The sequence below is a fragment of the Microtus pennsylvanicus genome, chromosome 9, assembly GCF_037038515.1.
Source record: "Microtus pennsylvanicus isolate mMicPen1 chromosome 9, mMicPen1.hap1, whole genome shotgun sequence".
In the NCBI taxonomy this organism is placed as follows: domain Eukaryota; kingdom Metazoa; phylum Chordata; class Mammalia; order Rodentia; family Cricetidae; genus Microtus; species Microtus pennsylvanicus.
This window is the reverse complement of record NC_134587.1, coordinates 46,517,953-46,533,142: the sequence shown is the minus strand read 5'-3', so window position 1 is coordinate 46,533,142 and position 15,190 is coordinate 46,517,953. Positions and strand designations below refer to the sequence as shown.

The 15,190-nt window shown below is 51.4% G+C and overlaps 1 protein-coding gene across 2 annotated transcripts in view; it reads right to left on the bottom strand.

The window, feature by feature from the left end:
• Nucleotides 1-15,190, bottom strand: part of Lamc3 (laminin subunit gamma 3) — a 59,512-nt gene that overhangs the window by 1,282 nt on the left and 43,040 nt on the right. The window contains exons 22-31 of one of the 2 annotated variants that reach the window (XM_075985784.1): nucleotides 14,263-14,410; nucleotides 12,592-12,741; nucleotides 10,804-10,906; nucleotides 8,712-8,911; nucleotides 6,676-6,822; nucleotides 6,083-6,182; nucleotides 1,384-1,834; nucleotides 1,264-1,347; nucleotides 996-1,190; nucleotides 63-767 (exon numbers count right to left, since the gene is read on the bottom strand). In XM_075985784.1, coding sequence (XP_075841899.1) covers nucleotides 1,590-1,834; nucleotides 6,083-6,182; nucleotides 6,676-6,822; nucleotides 8,712-8,911; nucleotides 10,804-10,906; nucleotides 12,592-12,741; nucleotides 14,263-14,410 — 1,093 coding nt within the window. In that variant the 3' untranslated portion in view covers nucleotides 63-767; nucleotides 996-1,190; nucleotides 1,264-1,347; nucleotides 1,384-1,589. Of the gene's footprint in view, nucleotides 1-62; nucleotides 768-995; nucleotides 1,191-1,263; nucleotides 1,348-1,383; nucleotides 1,835-6,082; nucleotides 6,183-6,675; nucleotides 6,823-8,711; nucleotides 8,912-10,803; nucleotides 10,907-12,591; nucleotides 12,790-14,262; nucleotides 14,411-15,190 lie in introns of those variants that run through there. The other variant, XM_075985785.1, reaches the window with a different exon arrangement.

Genomic DNA, 15,190 nt, shown 5'->3' with positions numbered 1-15,190 from the left:
GCTGATGCGTGTGCAGGGAGCACACACTGAGGGGTGTGCTGATGCGTGTGCAGGGAGCACACACTGAGGGGTGTGCTGATGTGTGTTCAGGGAGCACACACTGAGGGGGGTGTGCTGATGCGTGTGCAGGGAGCACGCACTGAGGGGGGTGCTGATGTGTGTGCAGGGAGCACATACTGAGGGGTGTGCTGATGCGCGTGCAGGGAGCACACACTGAGGGGGGGTGCTGATGCGTGTGCAGGGAGCACACACGGGGTGTGCTGATGCGTGTGCAGGGAGCACACACTGAGGGGTGTGCTGATGCGCGTGCAGGGAGCACACACGGGGTGTGCTGATGCGTGTGCAGGGAGCACACACTGAGGGGGGTCCTGATGTGTGTGCAGGGAGCACACACTAGGGGAGTGCTGATGCGTGTGCAGGGAGCACGCACTGAGGGGGGTGCTGATGTGTGTGCAGGGAGCACACACTGAGGGGGGTCCTGATGTGTGTGCAGGGAGCACACACTAGGGGAGTGCTGATGCGTGTGCAGTGAGCACACACTGAGGGGTGTGCTGATGTGTGTGCAGGGAGCACACACTGTGGGGGTGTGTGCTGATGCGTGTGCAGTGAGCACACACTGAGGGGTGTGCTGATGTGTGTGCAGGGAGCACACACTGTGGGGGTGTGTGCTGATGCGTGTGCAGTGAGCACACACTGAGGGGGGTGCTGATGCGTGTGCAGTGAGCACACACTGAGGGGTGTGCTGATGTGTGTGCAGGGAGCACACACTGTGGGGGTGTGTGCTGATGCGTGTGCAGTGAGCACACACTGAGGGGTGTGCTGATGTGTGTGCAGGGAGCACACACTGTGGGGGTGTGTGCTGATGCGTGTGCAGTGAGCACACACTGAGAGGTGTGCTGATGTGTGTGCAGGGAGCACACACTGAGGGGGGTGCTGATGCGTGTGCAGGGAGCACACACTAGGGGGGTGCTGATGTGTGTGCAGGGAGCACACACTGTGGGGGTGTGTGCTGATGCGTGTGCAGGGAGCACACACTGTGGGGGTGTGTGCTGATGTGTGTGCAGGGAGCACACACTGAGGGGGGGTGTGTGCTGATGCGTGTGCAGGGAGCACACTGAGGGGGTGTTGATGCGTGTGCAGGGAGCACACACTGAGAAGGTGTGTGCTGATGTGTGTGCAGGGAGCACGCACTGAGGGGGGTGTGCTGATGCGTGTGCAGGGAGCACACACTGAGGGGGGTGTTGATGTGTGTACAGGGAGCACACTGAGAGGGGGTGTGTGCTGATGTGTGTGCAGGGAGCACACACTGAGAGGGGGGTGTGCTGATGCGTGTGCAGGGAGCACGCACTGAGGGGGGTGTGCTGATGCGTGTGCAAGGAGCACACTGAGGGGGGTGTTGATGCGTGTGCAGGGCCACACACAGGGCCACCTGTGGATGAGCACGTACTCTCTCCTGCCACTCACACTGAAGAGGATCAGGATATACCAGCAAGGGAATGTGGTCATTCACATGCACACACAGCAGGCAGACCTGGGACACCTATGGGGAGTGGGCAGGTAACAGCAAGGTGGGGAGGGGGTGACAGGGTCTAGCTGGCACAGTGCTCTGGTAGGCTGCTCAGAATGGTCTCCAAGTTGTGCTTGTCAGCGCGGATCTCAGCGAGGTCACTCTCAAAGCTCTCGATCTGCAGCTCCTGCCGAGCAGACTCTTGCTCCAGCCGTCTCAGCTTGTGATGCAGGGCTCCCTGTGAGCCCAGCTGCAACCTCAAGCTCTCCAGTGCCCTCTGGGTCTCATTCAGGGTCTGAGCAGGAGCTCGGTGGGCATCCAGGGACCCTGTAGAGGAGCACAGGCAGCTTCAGGAGAAGCCAGCAGCTTGCAGGCCTTGGGAACCCACGACTCAGGTCAGACACTCAGAACCTGGTCTGTCTACCACCTACTGGGAAAAACAGACAGAGGAGGACTGCAGGAGGGGCTAAAGGTCTGGGTCTGTGCCCCGTGGAGCTCACATGCAGAGTTAAGAACTGGGGATGGCAATAATACCACTTTTGGGTATATATCCAAAGGATGCGGGTTGGAGAGATGGCTCAGAGGTTAAGAGCATTGCCTGCTCTTCCAAAGGTCCTGAGTTCAATTCCCAGCGACCACATGGTGGCTCACAACCATCTGTAATGAGGTCTGGTGCCTTCTTCTGGCCTGCAGGCATATACACAGACAGAATATTGTATACATAATAAACAAACAAACAAAAAAACTATTAACTAAAAAAACAATCAGTAACCAAAGGATGTTCAATCATGCCACAAGAACATGTGCTCAACTATGTTCATAGAAGCTTTGTTTGTCATAGCCCGAACCTAGAAACAACCTAAATGCCCCTTTATCGAAGAATGGCAGAAAGAAAAAAAAAGTGGTACATTTACACAATAGAGTACTACATAGCAGAAAAATATAATGACAGCTTGAATTTTGCAGGAAAATGGATGGAGCTAGAAAACATTATTTTGAGTGAGGTAATCCAGACACAGAAAGACAATTATCACATGTACTCACTCATAAATGGTTTTTAAACATAAAGCAAAGAAAGCCAGCCTACAAGCCACAATCCCAAAGAACTTAGACAACAATGCAGACACTAAGAGAGACTTACATAGATCTAATCTACATGGGAAGTAGAAAGTATAAAAAGACAGAATCTCCTGAGTAAATTGGGAGCATGAGGACCTTGGGGGAGGATTGAAGGGGAGGGGAAAGGCAGGAAGGGGAGCAGAGAAAAATGTAGAGCTCAATAAATATCATGGGGAAAAAAAAGAACTAGGGCTGGAAAGATGGCTCATCAGTTAAGAGTAGGCATTACTCTTGAAGAGGACCCAGGTTTGGTTCCCAGCACCCACATGGCAGCTTACAACCCTCTATAATTCCAGTGCTGGGGCATCTCACACCCTCTTCTGGCCTCTGCGGGCACTGCATGGACATGGTGCACTCACACAGGCAAAAAGCTCCCGAGTAAAGTAAAATAAAAACCCTTTAAACAAGGTCTCAGGGATTTAATTTTTTAATTCTTTTGTAACCAGACTGGCCTCAAACTCACAGAGGTCTTCCTGCCTCTGCCCCCTGAGTGCTGGGATTAAAGCCATGCACCACCACACCTGGTGGGTTTTTTTATTTTTTAATAATTACTTATATTTACTTATTTGTTTTGTTTTTTCTTTCTTTCTTGGTTTTTGGCTTTTTGAGACAGGGTTTCTCTGTGTAGCGTCGGCAGTCCTGGAACTCACTCTGTAGACCAGGTTGACCTTGAATTTACAGAGATTTACTTGCCCCTGCCTCTGGAGTGCTGGCATTAAGGGTGTGCACCACCAGCCTCAAGTGGTTTCTAATCCTTTCAGGTCCTTCTGAACTTCCCAGGCAAGGAACACTGGCTGAGAGGGCAAAAAGGGGCAGGGGTGGGCTGTTATATGGATACAAAGTGCCTCCTAAAGTGTTCGTGGGTTGAAAACTTGGTCCCCAGTTGATGGATCCCACCATCAATAAGAGATTGGAACATTTAAACCCTCATCAGTGGATTTAACCACTGATAGAATCCTAACTTCCTGAGGTGGCAGCCCTTAGGGACTGTATCCTTTATTTTTTTTTTAATTATATTTATTCAGTCTCTCTCTCTCTCTCTCTCTCTCTCTCTCTCTCTCTCTCTCTCTCTAGGTCAGCCAGCCTAGCCAAATCATGAGTTCTGGGTTCAGTGAGACCCCATCTCATAATATGAAGCAGAGGGTCATTCAGGGAGAAAGGGTACTTGCCCCCAAGGCTAATGCATTGAGTTCAGCTCCACATGGTGGAAGGTAGGAAATGACTCTTATAAATTATTCCCTGACCTCTATCTGCAATCTGTGGCAAACACACATAAAAATCACAAAATAAGTAAGTTAAGAAATAAATCTAAGCTAGGCACAGTGGTCCATGCTTTGAATCTAGTTCCTGAGATCCAGAGACAGGCTGATCTCTGTGAACTGGAGGCCAGCCTAATCTACATGGCGAGTTTTGAGCCCTTGTCTCAAACTAAAATAAAAATGTTAAAAATAAATAAATAGCCAAGGCCGGGCGATGGTGGCGCACGCCTTTAATCCCAGCACTCGGGAGGCAGAGGCAAGCGGATCTCTGTGAGTTCCAGGATAGCCTGGTCTACAGAATGAGTTCCAGGACAGACGGAGCTACATAATGAAACCCTGTCTCAAAAAATAAAAATAAATACATAATGTGGAGAGTGATAGAGAAGATATTTGAAGTCAACTCGGGTCTCCACACACAAGCCCCACTCCCATACACAGATGAATACTTGTAAAACTTTTAAAGGGGAAATGCCGTGTGAGTCCACTTAGTTGAGCCCCCTAGAGAACTCAAGGCCATAGAAAGGTTGCAGGCACAGGGAAGGTGAGGGGAGCCAGTGTTTAAGAGGCTGTTTCTCTTTGGACAGCCATGAAAGTTCTAGAGATGTATATATGTGTCTCCACGTGACAGAAAGCCTGTGGAATGAGGAGGTGTCAGACCCCTGCGCAGGCGGGGCTTGATGGAAGGAAGTTAGGTCACCAGGAATGTGCCCCGACAGGGATATTAGCACTTCTGCTCAATCCTGACTGCTGTCATGTGACCAGGCCTCCCTCCCATGGTGCGCTACTAGGAAGCACTTCCCAGCCAAAGTCTCAAAGCAACAGGACCAATGGACTCAAATCCAGAGCCAAAGTAGGCCTTCACCTCTTCCTCTCCCTGTACCCTCTCTTGTGGGGCCAAGGATGGACCCCACGACTTTGTGCCTGCTAGAGGGGCACTCTGCCACTGGGCTACATTCCTACCCCAAATCATTCCTCCTCTTAAGTTGATTGTCTCAGGGAGCTTAACAAAACAACCGACTAACACAGTCACCAAAACGGGTACCTAGCCTGTCAGTGGTGGCCTGTGCCTTTGATCCCAGCACTCGGGAGGAAGGGACAGGTGGATCTCTGTGAGTTTGAGGCCACCATGGTCTACAGAGTGAGTTCCAGGACAGCTAGGGCCACACAGAGAAACCCTATGTCGAAAAAAAGTATACTTAAACATGTTCACAAAGTACATTTTATGCTATGTATATTTTAGCGCAGTTTTTAAAAATATATGCTGTTCATGTCAGCCCAACCTCTCTCATCATTGCCTGGACATCCAAGTCTGAGCCTACCCGCTCTTCATCCAGAGGCCCTGGCTGTTCATACATAAGTTCTCTTTGCTACAACCTGTCCAGAGTTTTCTTCTCCTTTTCTTCCTAATTTAAGATTTATTTTAATGTAAGTATGTCTTTTTGACTATATTGAGGGTGTCCCCAGAGGCCAGAATCGGGTATTGGATCCCCTGGAGCTGGAGACACAGGCTGTTGTGAGCCAGTGACATGGGTCCTGGGACTGAACTTGGGTTCTCTAGAAGCGCAGGAAGCAGGTGGGATTTAACAGCAGAGCCACCTCTTCTTCCCACATTCTTTCTTTTTTGAGGCATGGTCTCACTGGTACCCAAGGCTAGCCTAGAACATGGATCCATCCTTCTGCCTCAGCCTCCCAAGGGCTAGGTTTATGGCTATGCACTATCCCCGCCCTGGCTTCACGTGGAATTTTCCTTCCCGCTTGTGAACCTTTGTCGGCTGACTTCTCCCGATGTATGCGCTTCCTAAGTTGTCCACGTTCATTCTCCCTTCAAAGGTGTGCAAACCAGCTCTGGGGGCTGGTGATATGCCCAAAGTGCCACCATTTCTGCCATTCTTTCTAGGCTCTGACTGCTACCTCACCCACTGGGAAGCAAGGGCTCCTTAACATAGTGAGTGGGTTTTCACTTCCTCCAGCCCACACCGCACTCACCAGAGTAGAGGAAGCAGATGTCTCTCTCAGGCCCTGGAGACACAGGGAATTCAATTCCAGATACCCACCCTGCCCTACACAGGGCTCTCAAGGCTACAAAGCCTGCAGTAGGTGACATGGTAGAAGTGGGAGCCCTGGATTTTAGGACAAGGAGAAATGCATCCTACGACTGCACCCCCCCAGCCAGGGACTCGCCATAGGGTCTCCTTACCCAGCTTGGCGAGCAGCTCTGACAGGACCTGGATGTCCTTCACCAAAGACCCTCGAGATTCTTGGATCTGGCGCTCCACGGTGCTCAGCCCAGAGACCACCTTGGCCAGAAAGAACATCTTAGTGGCTCCTTGGGGTGATTGGGAGGGCTGGCTAGTTTTATGTCAACTTAAAACAAGTTTAAGTCATGTGAGAGGAGGAAACCTGAACAGAGATGATGCCTTCATAAGACAGAGCTAGAGGCTAGACTGTAGGCCATTTTCTTAGTGATTGATGGGAGAGGGCATGGTGGGTTGGTGACACCCCTGGGATGGGATGCTGGTGTTGGTTGCTATAAGAAAGCAGGCTGAGCAAGCCATGAGGAACAAGCCAGTAAACAGCACCCCTCCATGGCCTCTGCATTGGCTCCCACCTCCGGGTTCCTGCCCTGTTTGAGTCCCTCCCTGACTTCTGTCAGTGATGGACTGTTATCTGGAAATATAAGTGGAATAAATCTTTTCCTTCTCTGGTTGCTTTTGGTCACGGCATTTCATCACAGCAATGGCAACCCTAAGACACTGGGCATAGGAGAGTGTGAGGGCTGGGCACACCCACCTGCTTAGCCTCCTCCAGCTCCTGCTTGCGCGCTTCTGATATGAGTACTAGCCGAGAGGCCTGGCGGAGTGTGGCCTGGGTCTGGCTGGCCAGTCGGCTGGCACGACGGTGCCTCTGCTTCCCCTCCCTCAGCAAAGCTTTCGCAAGCTGCAGGACAGCAACAGGGAGGAAGAATAAGCCCCTGGGGAAAGAGGGGCTTTGTTCTTTGGTTTTCTTTTTCCAGGCTGAAGTTGGAACCTAGAGTCTCGTACAAGTTAGGTAAGCACTCTACGACTAACCCACATGCCATGGCCAATTGATATTTTGCAATCGGGGCTTACTAAGTTACCCAGGATAGCCTTGGATTTGTGATCCTCCTGCCTCAGCCGCAGAGTAGCTGGGACAGAGGCTTGTCCCACCAGGTCTGGCTTGGACAAGAGTTCTTATGACATGATGCCAAGCAGTCTACACCATAGCCTAGAACTCATTCATTCCCACAATCAACAGGCATGCGCTGGACACAGGCTTTGCTTTCGGTACAAATTCCTGCAAACTACTCATTTCTCCTAGTGGAGACATTCCACCTGTCTTTTATATATGGAGAAACAGAGGTCCAGGGAGGGGGAGGAGGAGCTGACCAAAGTCTGAACAATGGGACCAGAAACTGCGCCTGGATTTGGCAGGAATATCCAGTATGAACTCAGTAGCTAGGAAAGGCATCCTTGGTGAGTTCCTGGTCCTAGATGAGAAACCCCACTTATCAAAGCAGAGTATGTGAGCTGTGGGCTTGAAATATATGGATTTACTACACTGGGATATATATATATTTTCATACTTACTAGTAATCTTATCACCAACTGATGGTAAATTTTGTCAAATGCTTTTCTCTATTGTTAGAGCAGAACGTGCCCAATATTTTCTCCTTCATTTTTATCAATTGCTGTACGGTCATTAATTAGCCTATAATGATACATTCTTAAATCATGGAAATAAATTAGACTCGATAATAAAAAAAAAAAAGAAAAGAAACTGCACCTGGAATTCCTAGTTTCAGGCCAGCCCTTCAGAAATTTAGGTACCCAGAAGAAGAGTTCTCTTGGGTATGAGCATTGGATCTGAGGAACACACACACACATACACACATATACACACACAACCCACCCACATACACACATACACCACACACAAACACACACACACACAGAATTCGACCCCAGTTAAAGAAAGCCTAAGGAGGCCAGGCAGCGGTGGCGCACTCCTTTAATCCCAGCACTCGGAAGGCAGAGGCAGGCGGATCTCTGTGAGTTCGAGGCCAGCCTGGTCTAGAAGAGCTAGTTCCAGGACAGGAACCAAAAAGCTGCAGAGAAATCCTGTCTCGAAAATAATAATAATAAAAAAAGCCTAAGGAATAGCGAATGTGGTTCAGTTAGACACATGTTTGCCTCAAATGCACAAGGCCCTGAGTTCAGTCTTTAGTACAGGATAAACTGGGGGTAGTGGCAGAAGCAGAGGCAGAAAAATCAAAAGTTCAAGGTCATCCTCTGTTAGACAGTGATTTCAGGGCTAGCCTAGGATTAAAAACATGAGACTGTCAAAAATTAAAAAGTAGGGGGTGGAGAGATTGCTCCCCAGTTAAGAGCAGTTGTTGCCCTTGCAGTGGACCTGGATTCAGGTCCTGGCACCCACATAGAGGCTCGCAGCTAGGGGAACCTTCTGACTTCTGCATGTACATAGTGCACACATATATATGCAGGTAAAACATTGTATACACAAAATAGAGCGTCTTAAAACTTGTATAGAAAGTAAATAAGATGAAATTAAAACAGTAACAACAACAAAGGAAAACCTAGAAATCTAGACAACATCCCACCGGACCCAGGTGTGAGTCCTGGTCATATGACTTAAGCTTGAACTTGGCTCCGCCTAGAGTCTTCACATTCTCACAGGCCACGGGTGAGGTCACCCCATGAGCTCCTGAGCTGAGAGCCAGGACCCACAGCCGTCAACACTGAGGGCAAGAAGGCTGTTGTCAACATGGCTGCTGTCCTGAACCTGACCTTGGCATTCTCCTTGGCCATCAGTTCTGCCTCTTTGCTTTTCTTCTTGGTGCTGGAGGAGAGAGCGGCAGCATTTCCCAGCATCCTCTCTGCCTGCCTGGTCTTCCTCTTCGACTCTTCCAGGAGTCTGGCCCGGATGTTGCCTGCTCTCCTCTTCAGTGCTGCCTGCTCCTTGGGCAGAGGAAACCTCAGCTTCACTCCTGCAAAACCGGCCAGGCTGAGGCAGGAGGAACAGACACATCCTGGAGAGCCTGCCAATGTGTGGCCAGCCCCAGGAGCAGAGGTCAGAGACAAAGGAGATGTGTGTGTCCCCTTCTCATGGTGCTATCCGGGAATAACAAGAGGCATGAGATGTTGCCCTCAGCAAATGCAAAGACCCGTGTGCTATGATGGGGTCTGTATTGTAATCTCTCTGTTAAAGCCTCATCACACAGTGGTCGCAGCCCCTGGGCTGTGCTGGGAGAGGGCCAAAGAACCTGGGCTTGGGCTTGAGGTTGGAAGTTACTCTGTTGGGTTATGGAGCAGAATCAGAGGAACAATTTTCCACCCAGCACAAGCAAAGTCCTGTTCTCAACAAGGAGAAGGTGACACCTGGGAGGTCTTGTACACCTCAATATGGAGAGAAGGAGGCTGAGGGCAGCAAGGCAGGGACATACAATGGGCGTCTCACAACCCTCCACTGTTCTGATGCCCCTGCAATAACACATAATATCTTGTAGTACAGATTTACATTTCCCTAAATGTGACTCTGGTTATATAAGCATGCACACGGCCGTGTCCTTTTCATAGGAGGCCCCAATGAGCGATGAGGACTCCGCGTCCCAAGGAAACTAGAAAGCATGCCCCACCCCCATACCACTGGACCCCCACACCACTGAGCCCCCACACCACTGGGCTAATTCATCTCCAGTCTGCAACAGGGCAGGGCTGGAGGGAAGGTGCTAGGTGGAGGGGACAAAGAGCCACAAAGGCTTCTCTCTGACTTGAAGCCGGTATTGAAGAGTCAGTCACACAGTGGGCCTTGAGGTAGAGAGATAAGTGCGCAGCTCTGAGTCAAGGATGGATGAGCGACTGATTTTCTCCGTCTACAGACCACTTGGGCTCTCTCTCGCTCTCTCTTTCTTCTTCTCTTTCTTTTGTGACAGGGTTTCTCTGTGTAGCCCTGGCTATCCTGGACCTCGTTCTGTAGACTAGGCTGGCCTTGAACTCAGAAAACTGCTTGTCTCTGCCTCCCAAGTGTTGGAATTAAAGGCCTGCACCACCATGCTGGGTATAACTTCATTTTCTTAAAGTTCCAGTAGAGTTTGGGCCGTCATCAAAGCAGAGCCTACTCTAAACTGAAACACTGTAGCACATAGTTTTGCTTTGTCTGGGGCATTTTGATACAGAGTTCCGTTCAATAGCTTAAACTGCTTTAGAACTTACTATGGTAGCCCCCCCCCCCCACCGCGGCCCTCACGCTTGAGGCACTCTTCCCAGCTCAGTTTATCCAGTGCTGGGAGGACAGGTGTGATCTACCATCCAGCAAAGGGGGGAGGGTTGCCTTTTTTTTTCCGACAATGTCTCATGTCTCATGAGTCTGAAATTGACTATGTAGCCAAGAGTTAATCTGAACTGATTTTCTCGAGTGCAGCGATTACAGGTGTGCACCACCTCAACTGGCTTATTTGAGGCTGGGGGTCTAACATGGGGCCTTCTGCAATTCAGCAAGCACCCTGCCAACTGAGCCACACCCTCAGGCCCTGGTTTTGCTTTTATCTCTACTGAAGATGGGACTTGGAACCTTGCATACTTTAGACAGCTCGCTCCCCTTGAGCCACACCCCTGCCAGTAACAACAGATTCTCTTCCCCTGGATCCTGAGGAACTCTGGGCTTGGTCTGATAATGCTGGGAGCTAATCAGGGTGGCCACAGGGGTCAGAATCCAGTAGTGGCACGTGTGACAGGAAGAGACAGATAGCATGGAAGTCCTGTGAGGCAGAGGAGCTGGTCCACCTGATACTGCCGTTCCCTGTAGCCAGGCAGCCCTGGCTGAGGTAAGCTGGCCATCAGGGCCTTGTATAGAACCCAGGGCTCAACAGGACACACATACCCTCGAGGTCAGCTAGCAGAGTCTCGGCTCCTATGACAGTCAGCGTGGCAGCTTGGACAGCTGAGGAAGCCTGCGTCAGGGCAGCTGTTGTCTTGTTGCGTAGCTGCAAGGAGGAGAAAAAGCAGGGGCTTCCTGGAGACCTGTCAAGGGGCCCCAGATGGACAGGGTCCCAAACCTCAAATGACTCTGACTGGAGATCGTCCTGATTCTAGGATCCCAGATCTGATTAGATGGATGCCAAGCCCCACATCAATCCCAAGAAGACCCCATCTTCAGAAGCCTGGAGAATGATGGGAAAACTAGAGCCAAAGACAACCACATACTTCAGTCCCTATTGTGATGTTAGCCCATAGCTATTAAACAGTTTCTCCTCACAGAATAGCCACCACTTCCCCATGACCACCAGATGAGACGACCTGGTAAAGAATTCAGGATTGATTGTGCAAGAGAAGACACAAAAAATGTTAACAGTCACAGGAAGCTGACTTCAGGCCATGGTATGAAGTCTGAATTCTTGAACTCGCAGCGGCCATGACTATCTGTACAAGATCTGCATATAGTTAGGGCCCTCAATATCAGTTTTCTGTTATGGGGGCAGTGTCACAGGGTTCAACTCCTCCCTGTGGACTTATATTTAGCTAACGATTAATAGAGGAAGGAGACATTTTCTTCAGTAGTGTAGACCCTGCTGTGGTCCTCAGCTCCCAGAAGGGCTGTGGAGGCTGCCTCCCTTCCTGGCTTTCTCACCCTAGATGGGAGTGGAGGTCAGGTCAGAGGACACTATGTGGGGTCCTCAACACAGCAAGGCTCAAACGGATATGTGTCAGGCCCTGGTCCAACCCTCGGGTACATCATTTCTCCTCAAGGCATTTCCTTGTCTCCTGGGTTTGTAGGAAAGCTGCGGGGCCTCTAGGGAAGCCATGACTGCCACTGTGGGGGTTCTGAGTCAGGCCAGTAGTCTAGAATCCTGGGCAGTGTCATGTTGCTTTCCTGAGTTTGGCACCTGCCCTGTGGCTGGCTAAACATTAACATCAAATGGCCCTGTGGGGAGGGTATGAGAGATTTGGGTGCTGTCCTAGAACCTTCCCATAAGCCTGAAATTATCTCCCAAGAAAATTGCTGTAGCACAGGTTTTTTTGTTTTGTTTTGTTTTGTTTTTTGAGACAGGGTTTTTCCGTAGCTTTTTGGTTCCTGTCCTGGAACTAGCTCTTGTAGTCCAGGCTGGCCTCAAACTCACAGAGATCCGCCTGCCTCTGCCTCCCAAGTGCTGGGATTAAAGGCGTGCGCCACCACCGCCCGGCTAGCACAGTTATTTTGAATGAGTCTTGTATATGTTAGCAAGCTAGTCCTAGTTAAACTGCCATTCTAGAACCCCCTGATCTAGTACCATCTCTCTGGGTTGAACACCAGGCTATGTGACTTAACACTGAGTCCCATGGGCTGCTCAGAATGGGCGCCTCTGAACATGGGGTACCTAAGGGCAGAAGGGAGAAGAGACACAAGAGCCATCCAGTTGTGACTGAGCCTGAGAGGGTATATATGCATATATGGCTTCTACCATCCACCTGTCTACCCGTTTGTCTGTCCATCCCCTCTCCCTCCACCCCTTTACTCTCCTCAGCAAGCAGCCTTTCCTCCCGTGGTTTGGCCGCCTTTAAAACTCTCAGGCATTTTGAGGGAGGCAGCAGAGACTTGCAAGTGCTATTTCCCATCTTTTGCACCCCACCCCACCCCAGGTTCCCTTGGGGGCATCCCCTCCCTTTTCCAGGCCTCAGATTCAAAATTGACCTGCATGAAGGACTCCATCTTCTTTAGGGCTGCCCCAGCCTCCACCTGCAGGGCTCCTTCAGCCTGGATGGCCTGGCGCTCCTTCTGAGCCAGCTTCTGTTCCAGGGCCTTCACTTTCCAGTCCAGACGCCTGGTTTGGGAGTTCTGAGGCTGCGGGGAGATTGTCGGTTGTTCAGGTAGGGCTGAGAACCAGATCTTCTGTTCAGGGAAAAGTGTCCTGCTGTGCTGAGGGCCAACCTTGTCCAACTGTGCTGAGGGCCAACCTGTGCCCAGCTGTGCTGAGGGCCAGCCTGTACCCTGCTGTGCTGAGGGCCAGCCTGTGCCCTGCTGTGTTGAGGGCCAGCCTGTACCCTGCTGTGCTGAGGGCCAACCTGTGCCCAGCTGTGCTGAGGGCTAGCCTGTGCCCAGCTGTGCTGAGGGCTAGCCTGTGCCCTGCTGTGCTGAGGGCCAGGCTTGCCCTGCTGTGCTGAGGGCCTAGCCTGTGCCCAACTGTGCTGAGGGCCAACCTGTGCCCTGCTGTGCTGAGGGCCAGCCTGTGCCCTGCTGTACTGAGGGCCAGGCTTGCCCTGCTGTGCTGAGGGCCAGGCTTGTCCTGCTGTTCTGAGGGCCAGCCTGTGCCCTGCTGTGCTGAGGGCTAGCCTGTGCCCTGCTGTGCTGAGGGCCAGCCTGTGGCTACTAGCCCAGAACTGGTGCTTTCACCCTGGCCCCAGAGTACGTCCTGCTGTCCCCGGCACCTGAGATACCCCAGGGGCAGGGCAGTGGCAGAACAAAGGGGGTTGCAGAGAAGTCAGGCTGGGAGAACCTGTCACTGGAGCCTCAAACCACAGCCCTACCAATTTCTAGCTGTGTAGCCCGGGACACTGCAGCTAATTGTTCTGACCCTCGGGTAGGACTGCCTTCTTCCTCGCAAGGTGAGCTTCCCTCCTCAAACCCGCAGTTCTTCCTCCACCTGAACCTTGACCAAGTGCTTCAGAGTGCAGGGTGTTCCAGCTGTTAGAAAGGCAGAGGTGTGTGTGATCCCAAGGCCCCGGCAGTATCCGGGTCATCCAGGTTGCTGCACACGAGAAGAGCGGGGGAAGCCATGAGGCAGTAGCCACAGGCAGCCTGTGTCCCAACTGTGTTTGGATAGTTTCCTGGTTTTGATTTCCTTGGTGTTGGGGGTGGAACCCAGGACCTTGAGCATGCTGGGCACACATTCTCCCCGCAAGCTGCGTGATGAGCTGGCTTAGTGCCCTATTATAGCCGGGTTTCTGAGGCTGGAGATCTCAGGATTACCTGACAGACAAGCTGGGCAGGGTGTGGAGACGTGATGAGTGTTGAATGAAGGACTAACTGGATGCCCTCCAGATCCCACCTCCAAAACTAAGCTAAGGAAGCCTGAGTCCACAAGACAGAGGGTCCCTGGTGGCTGAGACTCGGGGAAGGAAATCCTTGGCCAAGGTCACTGCTGGTGTGGGAACTGGGAGTGTACCATTCCCAGCCCTCTGATGTCCTTGTTCACCTCACAGTAACCAGCCTTGGTGTGGAAGATTGGCTGAGCCCTGCTTGTCTGAGTAGCTCACTTCCCAGTTAACAAGAATCCCTGACCACCTCTGCATGACCCTCTGGCTTCTCCATGATCTAGAACCTTCACTGCCACCCCACAAGGAGCTCCAGGGATGTTGAACTGACCATTGTTCCAGGGGTGACCAGCAAGCCCAGATGTGGGGCAGCATCACCAATGACTTGCTTCACAGTGGTCAGTGCCCTCTCAGCTTTGGTCAACACCTCTGCCACAGCTGTGCCCAGGGCACTCTGGGCTGCCTGCACCTCCTGGTACCTGGGAGGAAAGAGGTCAAGGTGTTAGGATGAGCCACAGAACAGGGTGTAGGACACCCCTCTCTATCTCTATCAGAACTGCTTGCTGGAGCTGTTAACCTGCAAAACCCTCCTACCTCCTGGCAGACTCAACCCTGTGCAGGTCAGGACCCAGCAGTTGGCCTGGAAAAATGGCTATGATCTACAGTTTTCAGGGTGTGTATGTTTGTGATGGTGTGTGTGTGTGTGCGTGTGTATGTGTGTGCGCGTGTGTGTGATTTTTGTGTGTGTGTATGTGTGTGTGTGTTTGCCTGCCTGTGAGTGCAGATGTTCAGGGAACTGACAAGTTAGCTGGGATCTTCCGCTTTCAGTGTGTGTGTGTGTGTGTGTGTGTGTGTGTGTGTGTGTGTGTGTTTGCCTGCCTGTGAGTGCCGATGTCCAGAGAGGTGATAAGTATCGGATCCCCTGAAGCTGGAGTTCCAGGTAGTTGTAAGGCACCTAATATGGGTGCTGGAAACTGAACTTAGCTTCTCTACAAGAGCAGTAAGTTCTCTTAATAGCTGAGCCATCTCTCCAATCTCTGAAGCTTTCAAGTGAACAGACTCATTACCTCCTTATTCAGTCTGGACATGCCACGCTGCCCAGGCTCCAGGTTCCAGTGCACCCAAGGATGACACGTTCTGCAGACCTTTGGAGCCTCTTGGAAGGCTGCAGGGGACTCTACCTGGGATGGAAGGACTGCAGCCTAAGCTGCAATCTTGATTGCCCATGCCCTGCCGCCGACCTTTACATATGCTCCTGT